Source organism: Triturus cristatus, chromosome 8 (genome assembly GCF_964204655.1).
Source record: "Triturus cristatus chromosome 8, aTriCri1.1, whole genome shotgun sequence".
Classification (NCBI taxonomy): domain Eukaryota; kingdom Metazoa; phylum Chordata; class Amphibia; order Caudata; family Salamandridae; genus Triturus; species Triturus cristatus.
In genome coordinates, this window is record NC_140591.1 from 1,321,278,422 (window position 1) to 1,321,299,484 (window position 21,063).

Here is a 21,063-nt window from a genome sequence, read left to right on the forward strand (position 1 = left end):
CCAAGAACTGGGAGCTCTTAAATTTGAAATCTTGGAAGGAGTCCTGGAGCTGTTGGGACCTGCAGTTATTTTGGATTAAAGTTGAACTTTCATAAAAGAAGTTGAAGAAAGGGAGCCTTTGTAGATCCGAAAGAACTAGAGACAGAACATTAAGGAAGAAAACATTTGCGAGAAGAAGAATTTGTGGCCTTAAAGAGATTTATCTGAATGAGAAGAAGACTCACGCTCACGTCTATTGACATTGTATTAGGTTCTGAACGTAAGAGAAGGATGGCAGGGATTAGAAGTACACACCGGAGGGCAAAGATAGTGATAGGTACACTTTTGGGAGTAGTCATAGCTGTTATTTTTGCAGTGGTCATATCTTCGTATGTAGTGGCCTACCGAGAGGAGGGGAAGATGTTGGGAACACCTACACCCGATACCACCAGTACCGAGAGAGACATCTCGTTAGATAAGAGGGAGATGATGATAGAGGAAAGTCGTAGGCTACACATGGATTTGTCGAAAGGTGACTTCAAGCTCAATGCATATGCAAAACTGTTGTATGAGTACGTTGGTGCGATGGATGCGAAAGATTGCTATGTGTGCATGCAGTTGCCTGCTTCTGTGGAGGAAGGCATCAGATATCATCACCTTCCATTGACTTATGGAATCTCTTGCAGTTTGTTGCTTAGCCTGTTTTACGAAAGGAAACAGTTCGAGTACTATTTCTCAAACTATGACACAGTACTTCCTGACGTACCAGCATTTAAGAATTTGAACAAATATGATTATTATAAGTCGCAAGATAGACTGCAGACTTATTTTATCCCGACTCAAAGTTTGGATACTGCTTATGCACATAGAAACAATCTGACATGCTCGGTGTCGGATATTGAAAAGAAATTTATTGAACAGGTTGAGGACAGATATAGAAAATTAACCCAAGATAAAGATGGGGGAAAGAAATCAACTGATTGGACAGATGAAGAGAGGCTACATAAGTCAAGGGGAAGTTATGGACCCATAGCTTTGGACGAGGTACAGAGGAACTCTATGTATTGCTCGTCCTCAGTCGTATAAGGACAAAATTTGGGTGGGACATAGTACCTGTGCCCATACATTTACTGTAGAAGATTCAGCTAGAGACTTTCTGCAGGGTAAGGTACAGGTCATCCCAACGGTATATTATGTGTGTGGAAAGAATGCATACGTGAGGTTGCCTGAGCAGTGGTACGGAGTGTGTTATTTGGCTGTTATTTTCCCAAAGATATACCATGCCGAGGATTTGAAGTTGCTAGAGGCTGGACAACACCCTAGAGTACGAAGAGATGTTAGTGCAGGAGCAGTGATTGGTGATATCTTTGGAGCAATCATACCTGGTCTGGGTGTGATTTTAAATGATGTGAAAATACGAAAATTAGCAACTGTGGTTGATGAGTTGTCGATGAATACGGCAAAATCATTGTTGTTGGTGGATGGAGAGATGTTATCGATTAGGACAATGGTTTTACAAAACCGTCTTGCCTTAGACGTACTGTTAACCAAAGAGGGCGGAGTCTGCAAGACTCTGAAGGTCCAGGAATGTTGCACTTATATTCCAGACAACAGCAAAGAGCTGAGGAAATATATAGTCAACATTACCACCCTTCATGAAGAAGTTGCCGTATTGGCAGAAGAGAATGTCTGGGAAAAGATTGGAAAAGGATTTGGACATGTGGGAAGTTGGTTTGCTGAGTTGGGAAGTGGAATCCTTGGATATGTGCTGAAGCCAATTTTGATTGTGGTGGTTTGTGTGGTCTGTTTGTGGGGACTCGTGAGAGCCTACAAATGGTACAGAGGGAACAAAGCTGAGAGGATTATCAGGGGATATGAACAACGAGTGGCATTTATGCAAGATAATCAATACCAAGAGTTGAAAAGAATGGAGGGTTTCAGACACCATGGAATGGTTACCACTTCTGTATAAGATGGATTTGTGTGATGACAAGCTGTCATCAAAGGGGGGAACTGATAGAGCGGTACAGATGCGAAAATTGTAGGGGTGCACCATATTCCTTGTTAGACAGCACCCGCATATAAAGGAACGTGTTATTTGAGAATAATAGAAATGTATTAATGTGAAATAGAAAAGTAGAAATGTAACAGGCCTCGAGAACAGAGAAAGGCCATCAGTTATTTTGAAATGTAGTGAACATGTGATGTTTAGGATAAAAATGTCGTGCATAAAGAGACATTAAGTCATGTTATAAGGATAAAGAAGGTAACTAATTTAGTAGTAGATGATTATGTAGGTTGTGATAATAATAGTATGTTTAGTTTAAGGCCTAGAACGGTGTATGTAAAGTGAAGGCCTTCGTTTATATTAGCCATGTTTTATTGAGGTGGCAGGATTTTAGCAAAGCTTGTAATACAGTGAATAGTGAATTCTCATGATGTTAGGGGTTTTTTCCTATTCAGCATTTGGCGGCAGGTACAAGGTCATGTAGCTCGTTAGTAGAAAGAGTCTTTGTTCGATGGAAAGGAGAAAGAAGGAGTAGACCTGAAGGGAGTGGATCGGAATGTAAAATTGCAACTCCTGGTACAGAGAAGGCCTGGGACCCAAGGTCGAATTCGTGAAAGAAAGAAGAGTCGATCCAAATGGAATTATACTGAAAGAAGAACCTGCCTGAAGGGGTGTGTTGAAGGGCGTATACAGTATTTTGGGGTTTTGTATTAGGGACAGAGCCCCGTGGGTGGAGCAGACGAGACGTAGGAGAGGGACGGATAGGAGCGATTTAGATCGAGCTCTCAAATGGTGAAGACTTCTCAGGAAGTTTCACTGCTGACACCTTATATGAGATCCTTACCTGGAAAGGAATGCTAAGTAGGTATGTCACCTTAGAGTAGAGTAGGGATAGAATTGATTTGATTGATGACTTTAAATTTTGATATAACGATTGCCATAGGGTATCTGATGCTCTTGGAAGCTGTAATTCTGTTTATCTTTAGTCGCATGCGAATGCTTCGCAGACTAGCTTTTGTATTAATCCCAATATATCTTTTGTGTTTGGTATTGAGGTGCCTATATATTCAGATGTTTTTGCTGATAATAAAAGGTCAACCTCCCAGATTATGAGTCTTCATTTCTGAGAATGTCCAATTGTGGTAGATACGACCTGATAATTGTGCTTCTTCCCTCTACGCTATTCTGCAAGTAAAAAGATCCTGGCGACCTGAGTAGGTTCTTGTAGATAATTATATGAGGTCAAGAACCGGCGTTCCCACTACTACAGTGCTTTTGTTTAACAATGTACCTGCACACAGTACATTTCTTTGGCTGTAGAGTGGGGATGCTGCACTCACCCCAGTCACGCTTGTCTTCTGCAGCCTGCCTCTGCATTCCAACACCTGAGCCTTTCCTCCAGCCCGAAGTGACTATTTGCCGTGCTGGTGATCCAACCGCGCTAAGGCCTGTGAGGTCATCAGTTTGGCAAAGACAAGCCTCAGGGATCGATCTCCACCCCCTGACAATATGGAGATAAAACTAGCCCCGGGTGTCTCAGGCTGAATCCTTGTAGCGCCGAGGCTCACGTCAATCAGAGAGTGGATAGCATTGCCCCCACCCTTTCCCAACTCATGAGAGGGTTGGGTGTGTCCCAACCACGTGATTTACGTGGGAAAGGATGGTGTAAAGGCTGCAGGTGGGAAGACGAGAAGCATTGCTGATTTTTAGGACTAGAGCCTGAAGGTGTCCAAATTGTCACATGTAACATCATAGAAAATAGGAGTAGATAGATTTGAAAAGATTTTGCGTTGGGTTTGCGTTACTTTCTCTATGCAGACCCGAGGCAAAATCCTTTTTGTTATTTACAAAGCAATGCAAACGGCTATTGCATTGCTTTGTAAAAAAAAAAAAAGTTATGCAGCACAATGCATTGCATTGCGCGCGTCTTGTGTTACTTTATTCCAGGGAAGTGTTCCATGGGTGGTGCATTGGGCATTCCTACGCATCCACCCATGTTTACTTTTTTTTCTATGCAAACCCAATATCTACAAAGACTTGTAGACATGGTTTTGTGCCAAAATGGTGAACCTGCCTGAGGTTGGCATAAAGTGGAGAAAGATCTTTATTTCTCCTCGTTATTTCCTCTTTGCATGTGTGCTGAGTTCTGCAGCACACATACAACGAGGAAAAAGCCCCCATGGATAATTTATGTTCAGGGAAGCAGCCCTACCTACACAAAAACTATCCTGACCATACTGCAGACACACTTGTACTGTGGCAGAAGGGTGCCTGCTTTGGCGCTATACAGCCACAAGTGCACCAGTACATGGACAGAGCAGAACTGCATCACTTCTTTGAAGAAATGCTGCAGTTCCGCTCTCTCCTGTCAAAGAAATGAGTTACTAAATGGGAATACCAGAGAATGGAAGTATTTCAGACCGTAGCATACACCAGTACTGGTTTTGATTTTTTTATATGTCCTATATCAAAGGTACTGGAGGAACCATTTCAACAGTATTGCAGTTTACTTGTTTTGAACAGGGGCGGTTTCTGTTCAAGGGAGTTGGGCTCCGCCCCCTTTATCTCCCACCCCCCACCCAGAGCAGGTCAAAATAAAATCATATCTGTAGGCTACTACAGTGCTTTTTTTTAACAATGTACCTGCACACAGTACATCTTCTTTGGCTGTAGAGTGGGGATGCTGCACTCACTCCAGTCACGCTTGTCTTCTGCAGCCTGCCTCTGCATTCCAACACCTGACCCTTTCCTCCAGCCCGAAGTGACTATTTGCCGTGCTGGTGATCCAACCGCCCTAAGGCCTGTGAGGTCGTCAGTTTGGCAAAGACAAGCCTCAGGGATCGATCTCCACCCCCTGACAATGTGGAGATAAAACTAGCCCCGGGTGTCTCAGGCTGAAGCCTTGTAGCCCCGAGGCTCCACGTCAATCAGAGAGTGGATAGCATTGCCCCCACCCTTTCCCAACTCATGAGAGGGTTGGGTGTGTCCCAACCACGTGATTTACGTGGGAAAGGATGGTGTAAAGGCTGCAGGTGGGAAGACGAGAAATCGAGTCTGCGTAGTTTATCATCAGGAGTTTTGAATAAACTCTGCGCAGACTCGGGGGTCTGTTCCTACGCTGCATCTAGTATGGGATCGAGGGAAACCATTTTGGCTCCAGTGGAGCGAAAGTGTGCCCTGCTGGTTGCGTGTGTCTGGGGCTCTACAAAGGAGCCTACATTCCATCCAGATGGGGTCCTGCAGCTCCCAGCCCTGTTTGCATATGCGTGGAACAGGTAAGTAATTAAACAAAATATAAAACCAAAACATTAGCAGGAGCTGGGAAGCGAGTACCTGCACTGCTCATTTAAGGCCAACTTGGTGAAAGTGTTTCCCTAGCTGAAGTGTGCCTGGAGATGATTTTTATTTTTTAATGAGCGGTCAGTAAAAAAGTGAGCTGTGTTTGTCCCTGTGAAAAGAGGAGCAAATCCTGCACAGAGGCTGCCACTTTATTAATTGAAGGCTAGTCCGAACTCACGTGACCCTTGATATCACTATAGTGAACTGTACTGAGTTCGGGTGCACAAACAGCCTCTAATAGTGCTAATAGTGAAAATTCCTATTCAGTGTGCCTCCACTGGACCAAATTGTTCTCTGAACAGAGGGTACATGGGGACTTTGGTGTGGGACAAGGAGTGGTTCCTCTTTCCATAGTGACAGTTTGACTGGTTACACCAGGCTCGAACCACAGCCTCCATCCTAGATCTTGTATATAGCAGTCTGGATTTGGAGGGGGAAAGGTACATATTACACCTGCTGCCCTTCTCGGAACAAGGCGAGATAGCTGTCTCTTCTGCCCCCACCTCAGTTACTGCATTATAGGCCAATAGATCTCTTTCTCTACCCAGTGATTGTAAAGGACCAGTGACCTGGATTGTTGTTGGTTTACACAACGTTAATGGGACTATGGGGCAATGTAATGAGAAAGAGTTGCTTTTCCCCAACTGGCTTTGGTATTGGACAGGCAGGCTGTGACTTCCTCTTCGATCCTTTGTTTGAGAGTTATTGGGGCTTCACAAATCCTGCTGGCTCGTGTGGATGGAGGTGCTTTGTCTGGGACAGACAGGAGCGCTTCTTTTTCCTGTGCCTTATTTTGGGAGAGATTGGAAGATGCCTATGCAGGGCTACTGGAATTATGTGAATTTGTTCCTGTGGTGTTTTTTTCGCATAATTATTGATTTACTGCATTTGCCACACAATCTACCATCTGCTGCTTAATTTGCAGATTCTTACAAAAAATAATTTCTAGATAAAACAAATCAAAAGTTGTTAAATACGACGTACTTGTTGCTTCGCAAAGGAGGGCACTTCTCAAAGGTTGATTTTCACCTTTCAGTTGAATATTGCTCATGTGTCCCCTTGCCCAGCCTCACCACTCTCAAACTCTCTCAAACTTCACCAGCCGCCACTGGTTTTGAAGTATGACTGACATTGCCGTGAGAAAAAAAGTCTTGGTATTGAAAGTAAATTCATGTGAAGTGAACTTCCACTCCTACTGTGTTCCAATATGGGTGGGATACTGCAGTACTGATAGTGTACACCCTCATATTAAACGGTTCTGAGATTGTTAGCTTTTGAAAATGCAGATAAAGTATTAAAGCAATTTTAAGTGATGGCGAAATATCTATATGTATTGAATGTGGACATACATATCATACCAGCATCATTGTTCGTCTCATGAATTTCTTGGGACAATTTCTTGGAATTTCTGCTTTTTCCAATAAAATCAGTACACCGAGTCATCATACCAGGTGTGGTAACGGAGCCACCCGGCCCGTTCCAGCACGCTGTTCACGCACCCACGCACCCGGAGGGCGGGCACGCCCGACGGTATAAATAAAGGGGCGCGAGACCGCTCGTGGTCTTCGGCCCACACAGTAACCCCTGCTGTCGTGTCCTCATTTGTCCTGCTGTACCCCCCATGTCCCTAGGCCTCCCATACCCCCACGTGCCACCGAAGAACACTACATTGGCGACGAGGGCGGAGCCTACCCGCGCCTCGCCTCTCCGGCACTGACAACTTGCCTGGGGGGGTGCCCGGCGCTCTCCGCAGAGGCGGAACGTGGAGGACCTTGCCGCGCGCGTCCTCGCGCTGGAGGTCTGGAAGGCAGCTGGCGCTCTGCAGGTGAGCTCGTAGCTGGCTCTGGCTCTGCCGGGGAAGGCCCCGAAGGCAGTTTGCAGCGGAGGGCGTCCTCAGCGGTGCCTGAGGGGGAGAGATACTAATAAAGCACATCACAGGAAAAAAAAAACCCGGCAGGTCTCGCCTACGCGCAGCATCCAAAGCAGCGCAGGTCTCGCCCACGGGCAGCACCAGCAGCAGCAGAGGTCTCGCCCGCACGCGGCGACAGGCAGGCGGCCTGCAGCGGCACGGTCAAAGGAAGAGTGCTTCGGTGGTCTCGCCTGGACACCTGCCACGCAGCGACGGTCTGGGGGCGCGAGCAGTGAGAGGTGACGAACATGACGACCCCGGCCCCCAGCGGAAGTGGCACGGCGCAGCAGCCTCCGCCGGCAGCCGCCGCGCAGCCCGCGGCCGCCGCGCCTGGACACAGCGCGGTGGCCCCGCTGCCGCCATTCAGCGGATTGTCGGACCCCTCCACGGCGGCAGTGCGGTGGCGGTCATGGATCGGACGGCTGGAGCACTATTTTGTCGGAGTGCGGGAGACGGACAACACGGTCAAGAGATCTCTCCTCATGTGCTACGGTGGTGAAGAACTGTACGACCTCTTCGAAACTCTGCCGGACCGGGGGAACGACGACGACTATGCGGGCGCCATAAGGGCCCTGAACCGCCATTTTGATCCCCAAACGAACCCCGATTTCGAGTGGTTTAAGCTTCGCCAGGCGCGACAGGAAGAAAACGAAAGCATTGACGTCTTCTATGCACGCCTGCGGAAACTCTCGCTGTCCTGTGTGCTGCCAGACCAGAGGGCAGAGATTCGGGCTCAACTCATACAAGGGTGCAGGTCGGTCCCGTTGCGACGTCTCATCCTGCGGGAGCCAGGCATCTCCCTTGACAACATCCTGGTCCTAGGCCGGTCTCACGAGCTGTCCAATGCTCGGGCGGATGCGATGGAGGCGGCCCTCAATCGGCCGGCGACTGCCCCGAAACCGCCAGTGGTCAAGGAAGAGAGAGTGGACGCGCTGCAGAAGCGACCGAATCAACAGCGAGGAGCCGCGAGGACTCCACAGGGCAGCACGTGTGGCAACTGCGGCCTAGGTCACCCACCTGGCGGCCGGTGCGTCGCAATGGGACAGACATGCCTGAAGTGCGGCCGAGCGAACCACTTTGCGAAGGTCTGCAGAAGTGGCCGAAGGGGGCGCGGTGGTGCTTCCGGCCCACGTGGGGCGGCGGCGCGTGTACACCAACTGACCGCGGAGGAATCCGCCGCCCTGCGTGAAAACTCCAAGCCAGAGTTCGATGAAGAGGGAGAAGACGAGGAAGTATTCTTCGTGTCGTTCGTAGGCCGAGAAGGCACGAGGAGAAGACCGCCGCCCATGTGTGACATCATGGTGGCCGGGTCCCCGGTGAGTGCTCTCATTGACACGGGGGCGTCGGTGAACGTCATGGACAGCTGCCAGTATGAGAGGTTGTCGCCACGCCCACCCCTGAGACCCTCCAAAGCCCAAATTTTCACGTACGACAGTGACCGGCCACTGTCTCTGCGAGGGGTGATCGACGTTGAAGTCGTCAGCGAAGGCCGGAAGTTGGCCACGACATTCCACGTGGCGGAAGGCAAGAGGGGCACCCTGCTGAGCTGCCACACCGCCGAAGATCTGGCGCTGGTATTCTTCGCAAATCAGGTGCACGATCTGCATGCAAGGGAGATACTGAAGGACTTTCCGATGCTGTTTCAAGGTCTAGGATGCCTACGCGGAAAGCAGTTCAGACTACACGTGGACCCGACGGTCCGGCCCATGGCGCTGCGTCACCGGAGAATACCATTCCTCCTGCGACCACAGGTAGAAGAGGAGTTGCAAAAATTGGAAGACTTGGGGGTGATTGAGAAGGTATCGGGTCCGACCCCGTGGGTGTCCCCCCTGGTCGTGGCGCCCAAACCCAAGCAGCCCGGCGCCATCCGACTGTGTGTAGACATGCGCCTCCCAAACAAGGCAGTCAAGCGCGAAAGACACCTCACGCCCACCATGGACGATATTGTGGCCGACCTCAACGGCGCGCAGTGGTTCACGAAATTGGACCTCAACGCGGGGTACCACCAGCTTGAACTCCACCCCGACAGCCGCAACATAACCACCTTCTCCACCCACGTTGGCCTGCGGAGATATAAGCGGTTGAGCTTCGGAATCTCGTCAGCGGCCGAAGTTTTCCAAAACGCCATACGGGAGACTCTCTCGGGTCTCCAGGGAGTTATCAACCTAAGTGACGACATTCTGGTGTTCTCACGAACTCTGGAAGAACACCATCGGCATCTGCGTGACACGCTGCAGCGGCTAGCGGATAGTGGACTCACCCTGCACGAGGCCAAGTGCTCCTTCTACCAGGAGTCGGTCGAATTCTTCGGCTACATCTTCTCGAGGGAAGGCCTGAGAGTGGATCCGAAGAAAGCGGTAGCGATCCGCGCTGCCCCGAGGCCCACATCTGCCACCGAGGTCAGGAGCTTCCTGGGGATGGCAACCTACTGCGGGCGGTTCATTCCCAATCTGGCGTCCCTGTCGGAGCCGCTCCGGCTTCTCACGAAGAGTGGTCATCCGTGGACCTGGACGGCCAAGGAAGATATGGCGTTCCAAGCGGTCAAGGACGCGCTGATCGATGACAAGGTGATGGCGTACTTCAGGCCCCACCGGCGGACAGAGGTGGTGGTGGACGCGAGCCCCGTGGGGCTGGGCGCGGTCCTGATGCAGGAGACGGAGGCGAAAGAATGGGTCCCGACCGCGTATGCCAACAGGGCTCTGACGGCTACGGAGATGAGGTACGCGCAGATCGAGCGGGAGGCGCTGGCCATCAAGTGGGCCTGCCAACATTTCCATCTCTACCTGTATGGGCACGACTTCCGGGTGGTCACCGACCACAAGCCCCTGGTTCCGCTCTTCGCTGGCACGGCGAGGCTAGGGCCCCCGAGGATCGAGAGATGGGCGGTCCAGTTACAAGCGTACCGATTTGAGGTCGTGTTCCGACCCGGGGCCAGCAACCCAGCGGACTTCCTGTCCCGCCACCCGGAGCCGGTGCGCCCTGATCAGGCGGATGAGGCGGAGACGGAGGAGTTCGTCCGACTAGTGTCGCAAGCTGCATGCCCGGTGGCACTCACGTTGGAAGACATCGGCAAGGCCACGGAACTGGACGACTGCCTCGTGAAGGTGAAGCGCACGCTGGCGACCCACCACTGGCGGAACTTCCTGGATGGAGTGCAGGCCCTCACCGAAGAGGAGAAAGTGTATCGACAGCAGGTGTGGAACGCGCGGAGTGAACTCAGCGAGGGGCCGCACGGCGTGGTCCTGCGAGGAGCAACCCTCGTCATTCCGATGAGTCTCCAAGGAGAGGTGGTCAGGTTGGCACATCAAGGGCATCAAGGCATCTCCAAGACCAAGGCAAGGCTGCGGAGCAAGGTGTGGTTCCCGCGGATGGACGCGCTGGTTGAGGAAGCCATCCGCAGCTGTCACTCGTGCAACATCACGGGGGGGGAGCCGACGCCTCACCCAGTGATCACGGAGGAACCCTGTCTGGAACCCTGGTCCAAGCTGAGTATAGACTTTGGTTCGTTCCCGGATGGGCGACACACCTTAGTGGTGGTGGACTCACACTCCAAGTTCCCGGTGGTGGAAGTAGTGTCATCGACGGCGTTCAGCCAGGTGCGAGCGGCGCTAGATCGCATATTTGCCATGATGGGCCTGCCTGAGGAAGTCCGATCAGACAACGGGCCCCCGTTCCAAGGGCGAGAGTTCCAGGAATACCTTGCGGCTCGAGGGGTCAGACACAGGAAGATTACCCCGCAGTGGCCCCAGGCGAATGGGGAGGTGGAGCGTTTCATGCGCACGATGAACCGGGCGCTGAGAATTGGAGTCGAGCAAGGAGAAGATGCGGATCAGTGCCTCTCGCAGTTCCTAAGTGCCTACCGGCGGACCCCCCACTGTACAACCAGGTGTGCGCCAGCGCACCTTCTGTTCAAGAAGGCCCCCAGGGACAATATCCCGGCGAGTCATGTGTGGCTGCCCACGCCGCTAGACCAAGAGGCGGCGCAAGGGAGAAGGCGGACCTCCAACGAGAAAGCCAGTCTGAAGAGGAGAGCCCGGGGGAGGAGTCTCCAGGTGGGAGACGGGGTCATCCTGAAGGACCGGTACCCGAATTGGAAGTATCGTACCCCGTTCGAACCGGAGGTGTGGGAAGTGACCGGAGTTCGGGGCACCATGGTGTCCGCCAGGAGAGGGACGCGGACGGTAACGCGAAATGCGTCTTGGTTCAAACGAATAACATCTGGCGTCCCCGAGACCGACCAGGAGGAGGAAGAGTTTGAGGCCCCGGAGGGGGGCGGCTCACCAGGAGTGCCGGCAAGCCCATCACAGAACGCACCCCCACTGCCCGGGGCGAACGAGAGAGAAGGCGGGGCCCCCGCCGAGGCCGAGGCGCCCAATGGCCGAGGAGATGTTCCACGGAGTCGGCCGTATGGACTTCGGCCAAACCCGGCCCCAAGTAAGAGACTGAGAGACTTTGCGTGGTGTGCGCAAGAACTGAACTGTCCAGCGAGAAATGATCTCTGTATCTGAAAGATTGGAGGGATGTGGTAACGGAGCCACCCGGCCCGTTCCAGCACGCTGTTCACGCACCCACGCACCCGGAGGGCGGGCACGCCCGACGGTATAAATAAAGGGGCGCGAGACCGCTCGTGGTCTTCGGCCCACACAGTAACCCCTGCTGTCGTGTCCTCATTTGTCCTGCTGTACCCCCCATGTCCCTAGGCCTCCCATACCCCCACGTGCCACCGAAGAACACTACACCAGGAAGCAATCAAACAGGTTACGAAGTGGAAAAGCTCTAAGAGCGCGATGGACAAACCTAACCCCCTTCAAGGTATGTGATATGTATTTACCGAACCAAATAGATAGCGGATAGACATTCATGCAATGTTAATGTTTAATGAATGATTGGCGAATCATATGGCCTGGTACTGACTAAGTCCCCTTTTCTTTAAAACCCAAGACCACCCTGGGATGAGGACTCCCTCCCTCCTCCAAGGTAAGCATTTCAGAACACACTCTTTTGGATTAGAGGGAGTAACCCCCCGGCCGTATTTATTACATAATTAAAAACATTGATATTATTTACATTATGTACAATTACGCAGAAAGTCCGGGTATCTTGATTGATACACAAGGTTACTCGGCTAACCTTAACATGTTGCTAATACATCATCATTCCTATCATAATCTACACATGTATATACATTACTTTCTGCGTGTCCCCGCTAGAGCCTATGGCAAGGTCAATGACTGGCAGCCCCAGATCCTGGTAAGACGACAAAAAGACTCCACTGGAGTAGGCCTGCGTAGGGGGTACAGCTTATCGGACGGATATTCTCCCCTGGGGTCCCCCTACGCCCTGAGCCTTAGTCCATAACGGGGGCTGCAATTCTGCATATTTGCGCCCTGATGCGCATATGTGTGCGAGGGTGGCCACGGGCCTACTGGAAAGAGTGACTCCCCTGGCCCTTGAACTCCGACAGCCTACCGACCGGCTGTCACTGCCCCTGGATTTGTAAATGTTGCGTAGGGGGTCCAGCTTACCGGACGGATATCTCCCCCGGGTCCTCCTACGCCCTGAGCCACACCATAAATGGGCACTGCAATTCTGCATCCTTGCGCACTTGTGCGCATGCGCGTGCGGCAGCCTACCCAATGCAAGACCCTCTGTCTTCGCCTCGTGGGGGCCCCCAATTTGATAACTGGTGAGGCCCGCTACGAACCGAAACTATGCTCACCAATCATGACCTTACCGCCACAGGCCAGTATAGTTGACCGACTATCTGGCCTCCCCCCCCACAAGTTACGGGCCCTTTTACGGCACGGACCCCGTATGCTGGGGGAGCGAGAGAACAGGAGACTGTTCCCGCTCCCCTCACCCCCTTTTAAACGCAGGGGCACAGGGCAGACCGGTCGCGCTGAACCGGAAGCACTAAAGTGCTTTTGGTTCGTGCTCCCACAGTCATAGGTTGTTCGGGGGAGGTGGGGCCCCGCGCCAGAGGGCGCGTTGACCCCCCCACCTCCTCCTGGCCTTTTGGTCCGTCTTTGTGGAAATTTGGATATGAGCAAGGATTTCTACACTGGAAGTGAGGGGCTTTTATCAGTAGAGATGAGTGATTTATGTTTGGAGCTCTGCAGACCCAAGAGACATTCTTAATTGATGTTTTTATAATGTTTCAGGTGGATCTTTGGTTGACTATCAGAAGTTAGATTAAGGTTGAATTGAAAATCAGATACAGTGGATAAGAGAGGTAACATGGTGTGGTTGTATGGTTGATGTGTGTGAGTTTCACAGAAAGAAGGGATGTAGTGTTTGTTAACATATGTGTTATTTGTTATTTTTCAGCGCTCTAGTGTTCTGAGTCCTGAGGAGAACCCTACAAATAAAAAGAAGGGTTTGAAACACGTCGACTGTTTTCATCTACTAAACAAGGGCATTGTTAATGTGGTATTGCTGGAGCTCAGAACCAATACAATCTTCAAGGGCCCGATTCACAGAACTAACTTAAGACAAAATCCTAAACTTACTACTTTTGGTATTCACAGAAGGCATTTAGTAGTAGTAAAGTTAGGATTTTGTCTTAAGTCTGTCTTAAATTTGTCTTAAGTCTGTCTTAAGTCTGTCTTAAGTTTGTCTTAAGTCTGTCTTAGGTCTGTCCTAAGTTTGTCTTAAGTCTGTCTTAAGTTTGTCTTAAGTCTGTCTTAAGTCTGTCCTACTACTTTTGGTATTCACAGAAGGCATTTAGTAGTAGTAAAGTTAGGATTTTGTCTTAAGTTTGACTTAAGTTTGACTTAAGACAGACTTAAGACAGACTTAAGACAGTCTTAAGACAAACTTAAGAAAAGTTAGGACAGACTTAAGCCAGACTTAAGACAGACTTTAGACAAACTTAGGACAGACTGAAGACAGACTTATACAGACTTAAGACTAAATCCTAACCTTACTACTACTAAATGCCTTCTGTGAATACCAAAAGTAGTAAGTTTAGGATTTTGTCTTAAGTTAGTTCTGTGAATCGGGCCCCCTGTGTTTTAGATTTCTCCCTGAGCTCAGTATGGATACTGGATAGGGCCCTTATAATACGGAGCTAAAAAATACTGGATAATAATGAAAGTTCATATGGCAAGTTTCAAAAAACAGAACCTGGGCTTGAGAAACATTTGTATTTAATGGTGTCATGTTTTTTCGAATTTTTTGGATATATTTTGTGATTAGTTTCTGTTGTACAAATTGTGTTATTAGTGTATCTGTGCATTGAAAAATATTCAAACTTGTGTTTTTCAAAACATGAAAATGTTATCCCCAAAGAAAAAGGTATTTGCAATAAAAATTAATAAATAAATGGTGATCATGTTAAATGAGTTATATGCTCACGGATTTGAATGAAGGCGGAGTGATATCAGTATTGGCACTTGTGAAGTTTTTGGGAGTTTTATTAAAAGAAGTCATCATTTAGTTTACAGGTAAAGCTCTGGAGCTATCACTTGTGTATTACAAAAGAGAGTTTTATTGGTTGCTTGCGTATATGTGGAAGTGCAGGTCTTCCCTTCAGTATTGTTAAAGGTGAGATGTAACAAACTGATGTATTGTTCACCTCATGAGTGAAATTGAGGTAATTACAGAGATTGTTAAACCGTGTAATAAAGTAATGTAATGATTTGGTGAACTACTGCACAAAACTAAAAGGATCTAAATAGCATCTTCATTTTTTATGTTTGGAGAAAAGAGTTAGTTTAAAATAAGTTGAAGTCGATTTGGAGATAATAAACGCCCTGAAAAGAAATATAGTTTGCAGAAATCGCAGACTTAATGAGAGGTCTGATAAATGCTGTCTGCGGTGGCGATGGATGGGGCCGTGTTCCATATTGTCTGCGATGGCTGTCACAGCTCCTGTAAAGGGGTCCACAACACGTTTTTTTCAGTACGGTCCACACAAGCCCTTTGTTAACTACAGAGATGCCATGGACCGAAACGGGGTATGAGGACACAGTTATTTATAGTGGGTCAGTTTGAATGTGTTCTTACTGGTAATAGCTGCTGTCGGTTGCGTTGAACTAGGTGTTATCGATGCACTTTTTACAATGTATTTTAGCACTGGTATAGGGTTATTTTAAACATGCATACTGTAATTCAACACATGAACAAGTTTTCTCACTTCTACCTCACTTACATTGTGCATATACAAATTTTTCATAGATTTGAACATAAGTAAAACTATCTATTAAAACTCTAGTGTCGATTTATGCTGTCTATACAGTGTTCATAATTAGGCACTACCTTTTGCTACAATCTTGTCATTGTTGCCAAATGTTTAAATTTGCTAAAAAAAAACACAAAACAAGCCCCTTTGTCACTTTTTAGCATGTAAAGGTGTAACTGAGAAATCACTCTGCAGTGTAAGCGCAATAGACTCTGCACAACCTAAATCAGTTTCTGTAATTGGGCCCAGCAATTGCAGTGGTGCAGCACCCTGTTGGCTAGCCAGATTCATCTATTGGAGTGTTGCAGCACCCTGTTGGCTAGCCAACTAACCTGATGCACATTGGTGCAGCACCTCGCGGGCTAGTTAGGTGGCTGGATCTATCAGCTGGAGTGGTGCAACACCCTTTTGGCTCTCCAGCTAGCCAGATCCATCAATTGCATTGGTGCAGCAACTCGTTGGCTAGCCAACTAGCCAGATCTATCAATTATATTGGTGCAGCACCTCGCTGGCTAGTCAGGTGGCTGGATTCATCAATTGGAGTGGTGTAACACCTTGTTGGGTAGTGAGGTGGCCGGATCTATCAATTGCAGTGGTCCAGAACTCGTTGGCTAGTCAGGAGGCCGGATCCATCAATTTGCAGTAGTCCGGTATCCCGTTGGCTAGTCAAGTGGCCGGAACCATCAAGACTATAATGATCTGTTGTGAGCTCTTTATTATCTCTGAGATTTTTACCTTTTGCCAGGGGCTAGGTGGTGTCTGTTCCCCATAATCACCCTTACCTCTCGATTTTGATGTTCCTCTCTGGCTTCTGCAAACACACACAAGTATTGCTAGACACAATCCCTTTCTTTTTCAAGTATCAAAAATAATATAAGAAGTTTTTGTGATTTCTTTTTCGCCTGCTGATGTGCTCTTTCTAATGTTCGTGAAACACTTAAGATTTCTGAATTGCTCTAACTACTTTTGACGGGAACATTGTAGCCCCTCTTGCTATGGTGTCCGGAAATGTGGTTGACAAATATTACCTGTTTGCAAACACTGTCAAATTAATTGGCAATGCATTGATTTTGGTTATGTTTTTCTTTTGGTTCTAGGGGTATCCCCAGGGGATTCACAAAAATCCCTTGTACTAATCAAGATACATGTCATAAATATATCTGAGTACCTCATATTTAGTAAGCGTTCTGGGAAAAGTCACAAAATTCTGGGTTTTTCACCTCAGAACTGTGGAAAAACGTGATTGCCACATTGTCCTCCATTCTAAGGTGCAGAACTGGGATTGGGAATCTAATGTCGTGCCTTTCAATCATGCCTCAAGCGGTGTAGGTGTTTATCTGGTGTTTTATTACCTCCCAGAATGGCCGAGGTATCAGAATGAGGCAATTACACTGAATACTGTAATGCTTAATAAAATTACATTTGTGAATAAAAAAAGAAAAACAATGCAAAATAAATTCTTACCCCCATCATTTCAGCCATCTCTTCACGATCCACAAGAATTTCTGTGAGGTTTTTGGTGCCCAGCATGTTCCTCAGAGTGGTTTGCGCAAGCAGCTGTGTTGCCTGGTTGGCGTTGTCCACTTTTGTAACAGCAACAGTGGGATCGAAAACCCGGTAAAACACCACTGCGTCAACCATGATAGTTACAGAATCTTTGGTTAGAACCTGTGCATGTTGGGAAGAATTTCAGACGTTACTTAGAGGGCTATAGCTGACCAGGTGACAGCTCACACTGCAATAGAAATGGACGATTGTATTAATCTAGTCTCAAAATTAGGACAAAAAACTGCAACAATAGTTTGGGTAAAAACAAAGATAACACAGCAGGTAATGATACTGCATAAAATTAACATTCTAAAAAATCACAATAAACAGCAGTCTATGCCAAATCACTGGCAGTATTCAGTATTGTACTTTATTGTTCAATTAATTAAAATCGTTACAATATGCTATCATTACAATTTACTATAAATAAGAAAATAAGAAAAGTTCCAAATAAAATAACATGTATAGATTTGAAATAATCTGCATAGCTAAATCTCGCCCTCTTTGCTCAGTTAGACTGAGCTATGCACTTAATTTTATTCAGTGCTTTGAATAGAAATATGGAAGGGCTAGTACTGACTATTAGAGAATCTGTTTACTTTTGAGAAGTGCCGGTACTCGCTTCTCCCCCATTAAGGGATATATTCACAAGAACATGTGATAACTACCGCAAGAGTAGCTTAACACAACTCTCAACATTGCAGCCCATTGCAGGAAAATAACCCTGTGTAAACGTGGAATTCACAACAAGGCGGTACCATGCGATATTCTGCCGAAAACGCGGACAATGTCCACGATACAACCACCTCAATGGAGATAAAAACACAAACCACAACACAAAAAATCCTGCTATGGGCCAAAGCGCAATGAGGAAATAAACGATAAGCAGCGCCAGGCCTGCAACACACACCTGGCAGGTGGGAAAAATCACCATAAAAGTAGAAAATACACCCAAACATAAACTGACCAACACCCAAGCACCATGGAGGCAGCCAGGGCAGGCGCAGAGGACAAGCGCAACCCCACAAGCACCCCGGACGACCAGCTCGGGACCTCGGGGACAGGGAAGGGCAAGGACAAGAAGAAGACGAAGTTCAGTCCGCAGGCGAACAGGACCATAGTCACGTAGTTGATGGAACACCATCAACAACTGTTCGTCACCTCCAACGTGTCATTGGGCACCAAAACTGGAATATGGCGGGACATCGTGGACAAGGTAAATGCCGTCGGAGAGCACAAGAGGACAATAGACAAGGTCAAGAGACGATGGAATGACATCAAGCGGAAGACCAAGGAGAAACTCATAGCCAACCAGAAGGCAGCAATGCAGACTGGAGGTGGGGGCCCAGCACCACAGCTCATGCTGGATGACATGGAGGAGCAGGTGTCGACAGTCATCAGTGTGGATACTGTGGCCGGAGTCGGGGGACGGACACTGCTCAACAGGACACAAAACAACAGGGTGAGTGACCACCAGGTACTGGGGGGATGGGTGGAGATGGCCACGATGGCACACATGCACAATCAAGCAGAGCACAGTGCACACCCTCAATGACTCTGGGTCATCGCCCAGATCTATAGACTGTCACAATGTACAATGCCATGCTGTCTGAATGTCAACATGTACCATGCGGCTACATACATGTGGACACATTGCAATACACCATCTCCCCTTCACATTGCAGGGCCACCTTCAACACCCCCTGCAGAGCATTCTGAGCCACTCTTCATTGATGACGAGGACAACCCCAGCATCGACGCACAAGCTCTCCTAGACATCATTGACATCATCCGCGACTCACCTCCAGGATCATGGCTGACCAGCTGCATCGAGGAGACCCCACCCACCAACCAAAACACCCAGCAGGAGGCACCCACGGCCCGGCAGTCTCCCAAGAGCCCCAGGAACAACACATGGCCTTCCAACACCGTGTGCTGGAGGCCCAGAGTGAGACAGCTGAGCAGGTGCGGGTGTGGTTCGACCTCATGGCCTCCAAACTGGACGCCATCCATGGCTGTCTAGGCCCGCTCCATGGTCTCCAACGAGTCCTGACTAACATCGCTGGAGTCCTGACGCGGGGAGAAGAACACCTGTCTGCTCAGAGCGGCACCAGCGATACCAGCCGTGAGCTGGCACACACGCGGAGCTCATGGAAGACATGGCGCGGATGGAGGCGGAAAAGATGGCAGCCACCGCTGCACATCAGCAAAATGTAGCTGGGATCTAGCATGCCCTGCAGATCATTATCATGTCATTGCCTCACAGTGCGGCAGACGTATCCACTCTGGTACCTGATGTGTCAGTGGCACACAGTGCCTCAGCCGGTACTGCAACACCCACAGGTGGGGCAGAGCACACATCCGGGGACGAGGACGTGGATGGGTTTGTGATCAGGAGGCATTAGCATTAATTTCTGCCACCTGGCCTGTTTCTGCTTGGTGCAGCACATGGCCTCATGACCTTCCACTGACCCCGGTACACCGATACACTCACCTTGGACAGCGACATGGACTGCCATATCCTGTTTGATGACCAATGACATGGCGACCAGACTGTGAACTGTACCCTTTCTCTTCCGCAGTACTTGTCATCCCCGGATGGACTCTGGCTGGCCCTCCATGGTCCCATATTGTGTAGTGTGCTCGGCATTGCCCTGTACCATTCCAGCTGCAGAACTGCACTGGATGTGCAATAAACATCCAGTGACGCACTGCTGTGTCACGTCTTTCATCATTCATGTATGAATGTGTGGATGAATGTAGGGACAGTGATTGCCCTTGCGTCAATGATGCTCATCCTGTGGGATGCCAGTCAGAGGGTGCTACATTGCATATTGTGTACCGGGCCCCGTGAACACTACAACAGGGACACATGCATCCATCACTTCCATGTCCGGACATGGACTGAACCACGCCCAGAGCCCACGATTCATTGTTGCGAGCCCTGTGCTGGTACAGTGTATGGCAGGCCAGACCTGTTGCAGGCGTACTCGCTGGTGGTGTGCAGGTCACTGGTCTAGTTGTCAGCATGTCACAGCCACTCCCTGAGGGCAGGTTGGCATGCACACCACACCCATCCGGCACAGGCATCACAGGCCATGTGACTCCGCCAACATAAGGGGCCGACGACGTCACATTCCCCTCTGCCGGTGGTGACTGAATGACGGACGCTCCACGGTTCTCAATCATAAAGGGGCAATGAGTTGTTGCGCACAGGGTTAGTGGCACCTGAGGCCATACGGCCGTCATGGGCCTACCACCACGTGGCGCTGACTGGGGTTGCACAGGGTTAGTGGCACACGAGGCCTTGCGGCCATCACAGGCCTAACACCACGTGGCGCTGACTAGAGCTGCACAGGGTTAGTGGCACCCGGAGAATTGCGGCCGGCACAGGCACCCCACCACGGGACAGTGACTTTGGGTCCACTGAGTCAGTGGCACCTTAAGCTGCTGAGCGGGTGTGCAGCCTGCGATAATGTCCCATCCCGGTGATCCGGACAGCTCAGGTTTTGTGTGCCCTGCTGGACCGCAGTGTAGGCCAGAGCCAGCGGGCAGCGCGGGCCTACCGCCATGTGGTGCCGCTTTCGGGAGCCCAGAGTTAGTGGGTGTGCAGCCTGCGATGATACCTGGTGCACTGGTATGTCCTGTGCCATGGAGTAATCAAGACCCAGCACCAAACATGAGACCTGGTGGCCTGTGGAGCGTGGCTGCATGGTGTGGAGGGTGCCATGTCCGTGGGCCCCGGGCTTGTGGCTTGCAGCGGCACGTGGTGGGACCTCCTGTCTACACGCAGGTGGCGGAAGATGAGCAGTGAGGCCTGGGTGTGCATGAGCGAGCATGCTCTGATGGGTGGCGGCAGGGGCTGGGGTGCCTCTGCCTAGGTGTGCATGGGCGGGCAGGCGATGTTGTCTTGTGCAAGTGTGACTACTGTGCCAATCATGTATCTGGACTCTGTTTCAGATGACAGTTCTGTCTCAGATGTGTGACCTGGTGTACTGCTATACATACCGGCAAGTGGTTGGAGACACACCGGTGGCAGCAGGTGAGCAGTGTGGCCTGGGTGCGCAGGGGCTGCACTCTCTCTCTCTCCCCCTCTCT

General features: G+C 49.7%; 1 protein-coding gene across 2 annotated transcripts in view; it reads right to left on the reverse strand.

Annotated features, from left to right (window-relative positions):
• The window catches only part of LOC146805739 (stomatin-like), a 475,458-nt gene that overhangs the window by 185,752 nt on the left and 268,643 nt on the right, over positions 1–21,063 (reverse strand). For both annotated transcript variants that reach the window (XM_085623041.1, XM_085623040.1), the window contains one exon: positions 16,882–17,085. In XM_085623041.1, coding sequence (XP_085479167.1) covers positions 16,882–17,085 — 204 coding nt within the window. The remainder of the gene's footprint in view (positions 1–16,881; positions 17,086–21,063) is intronic.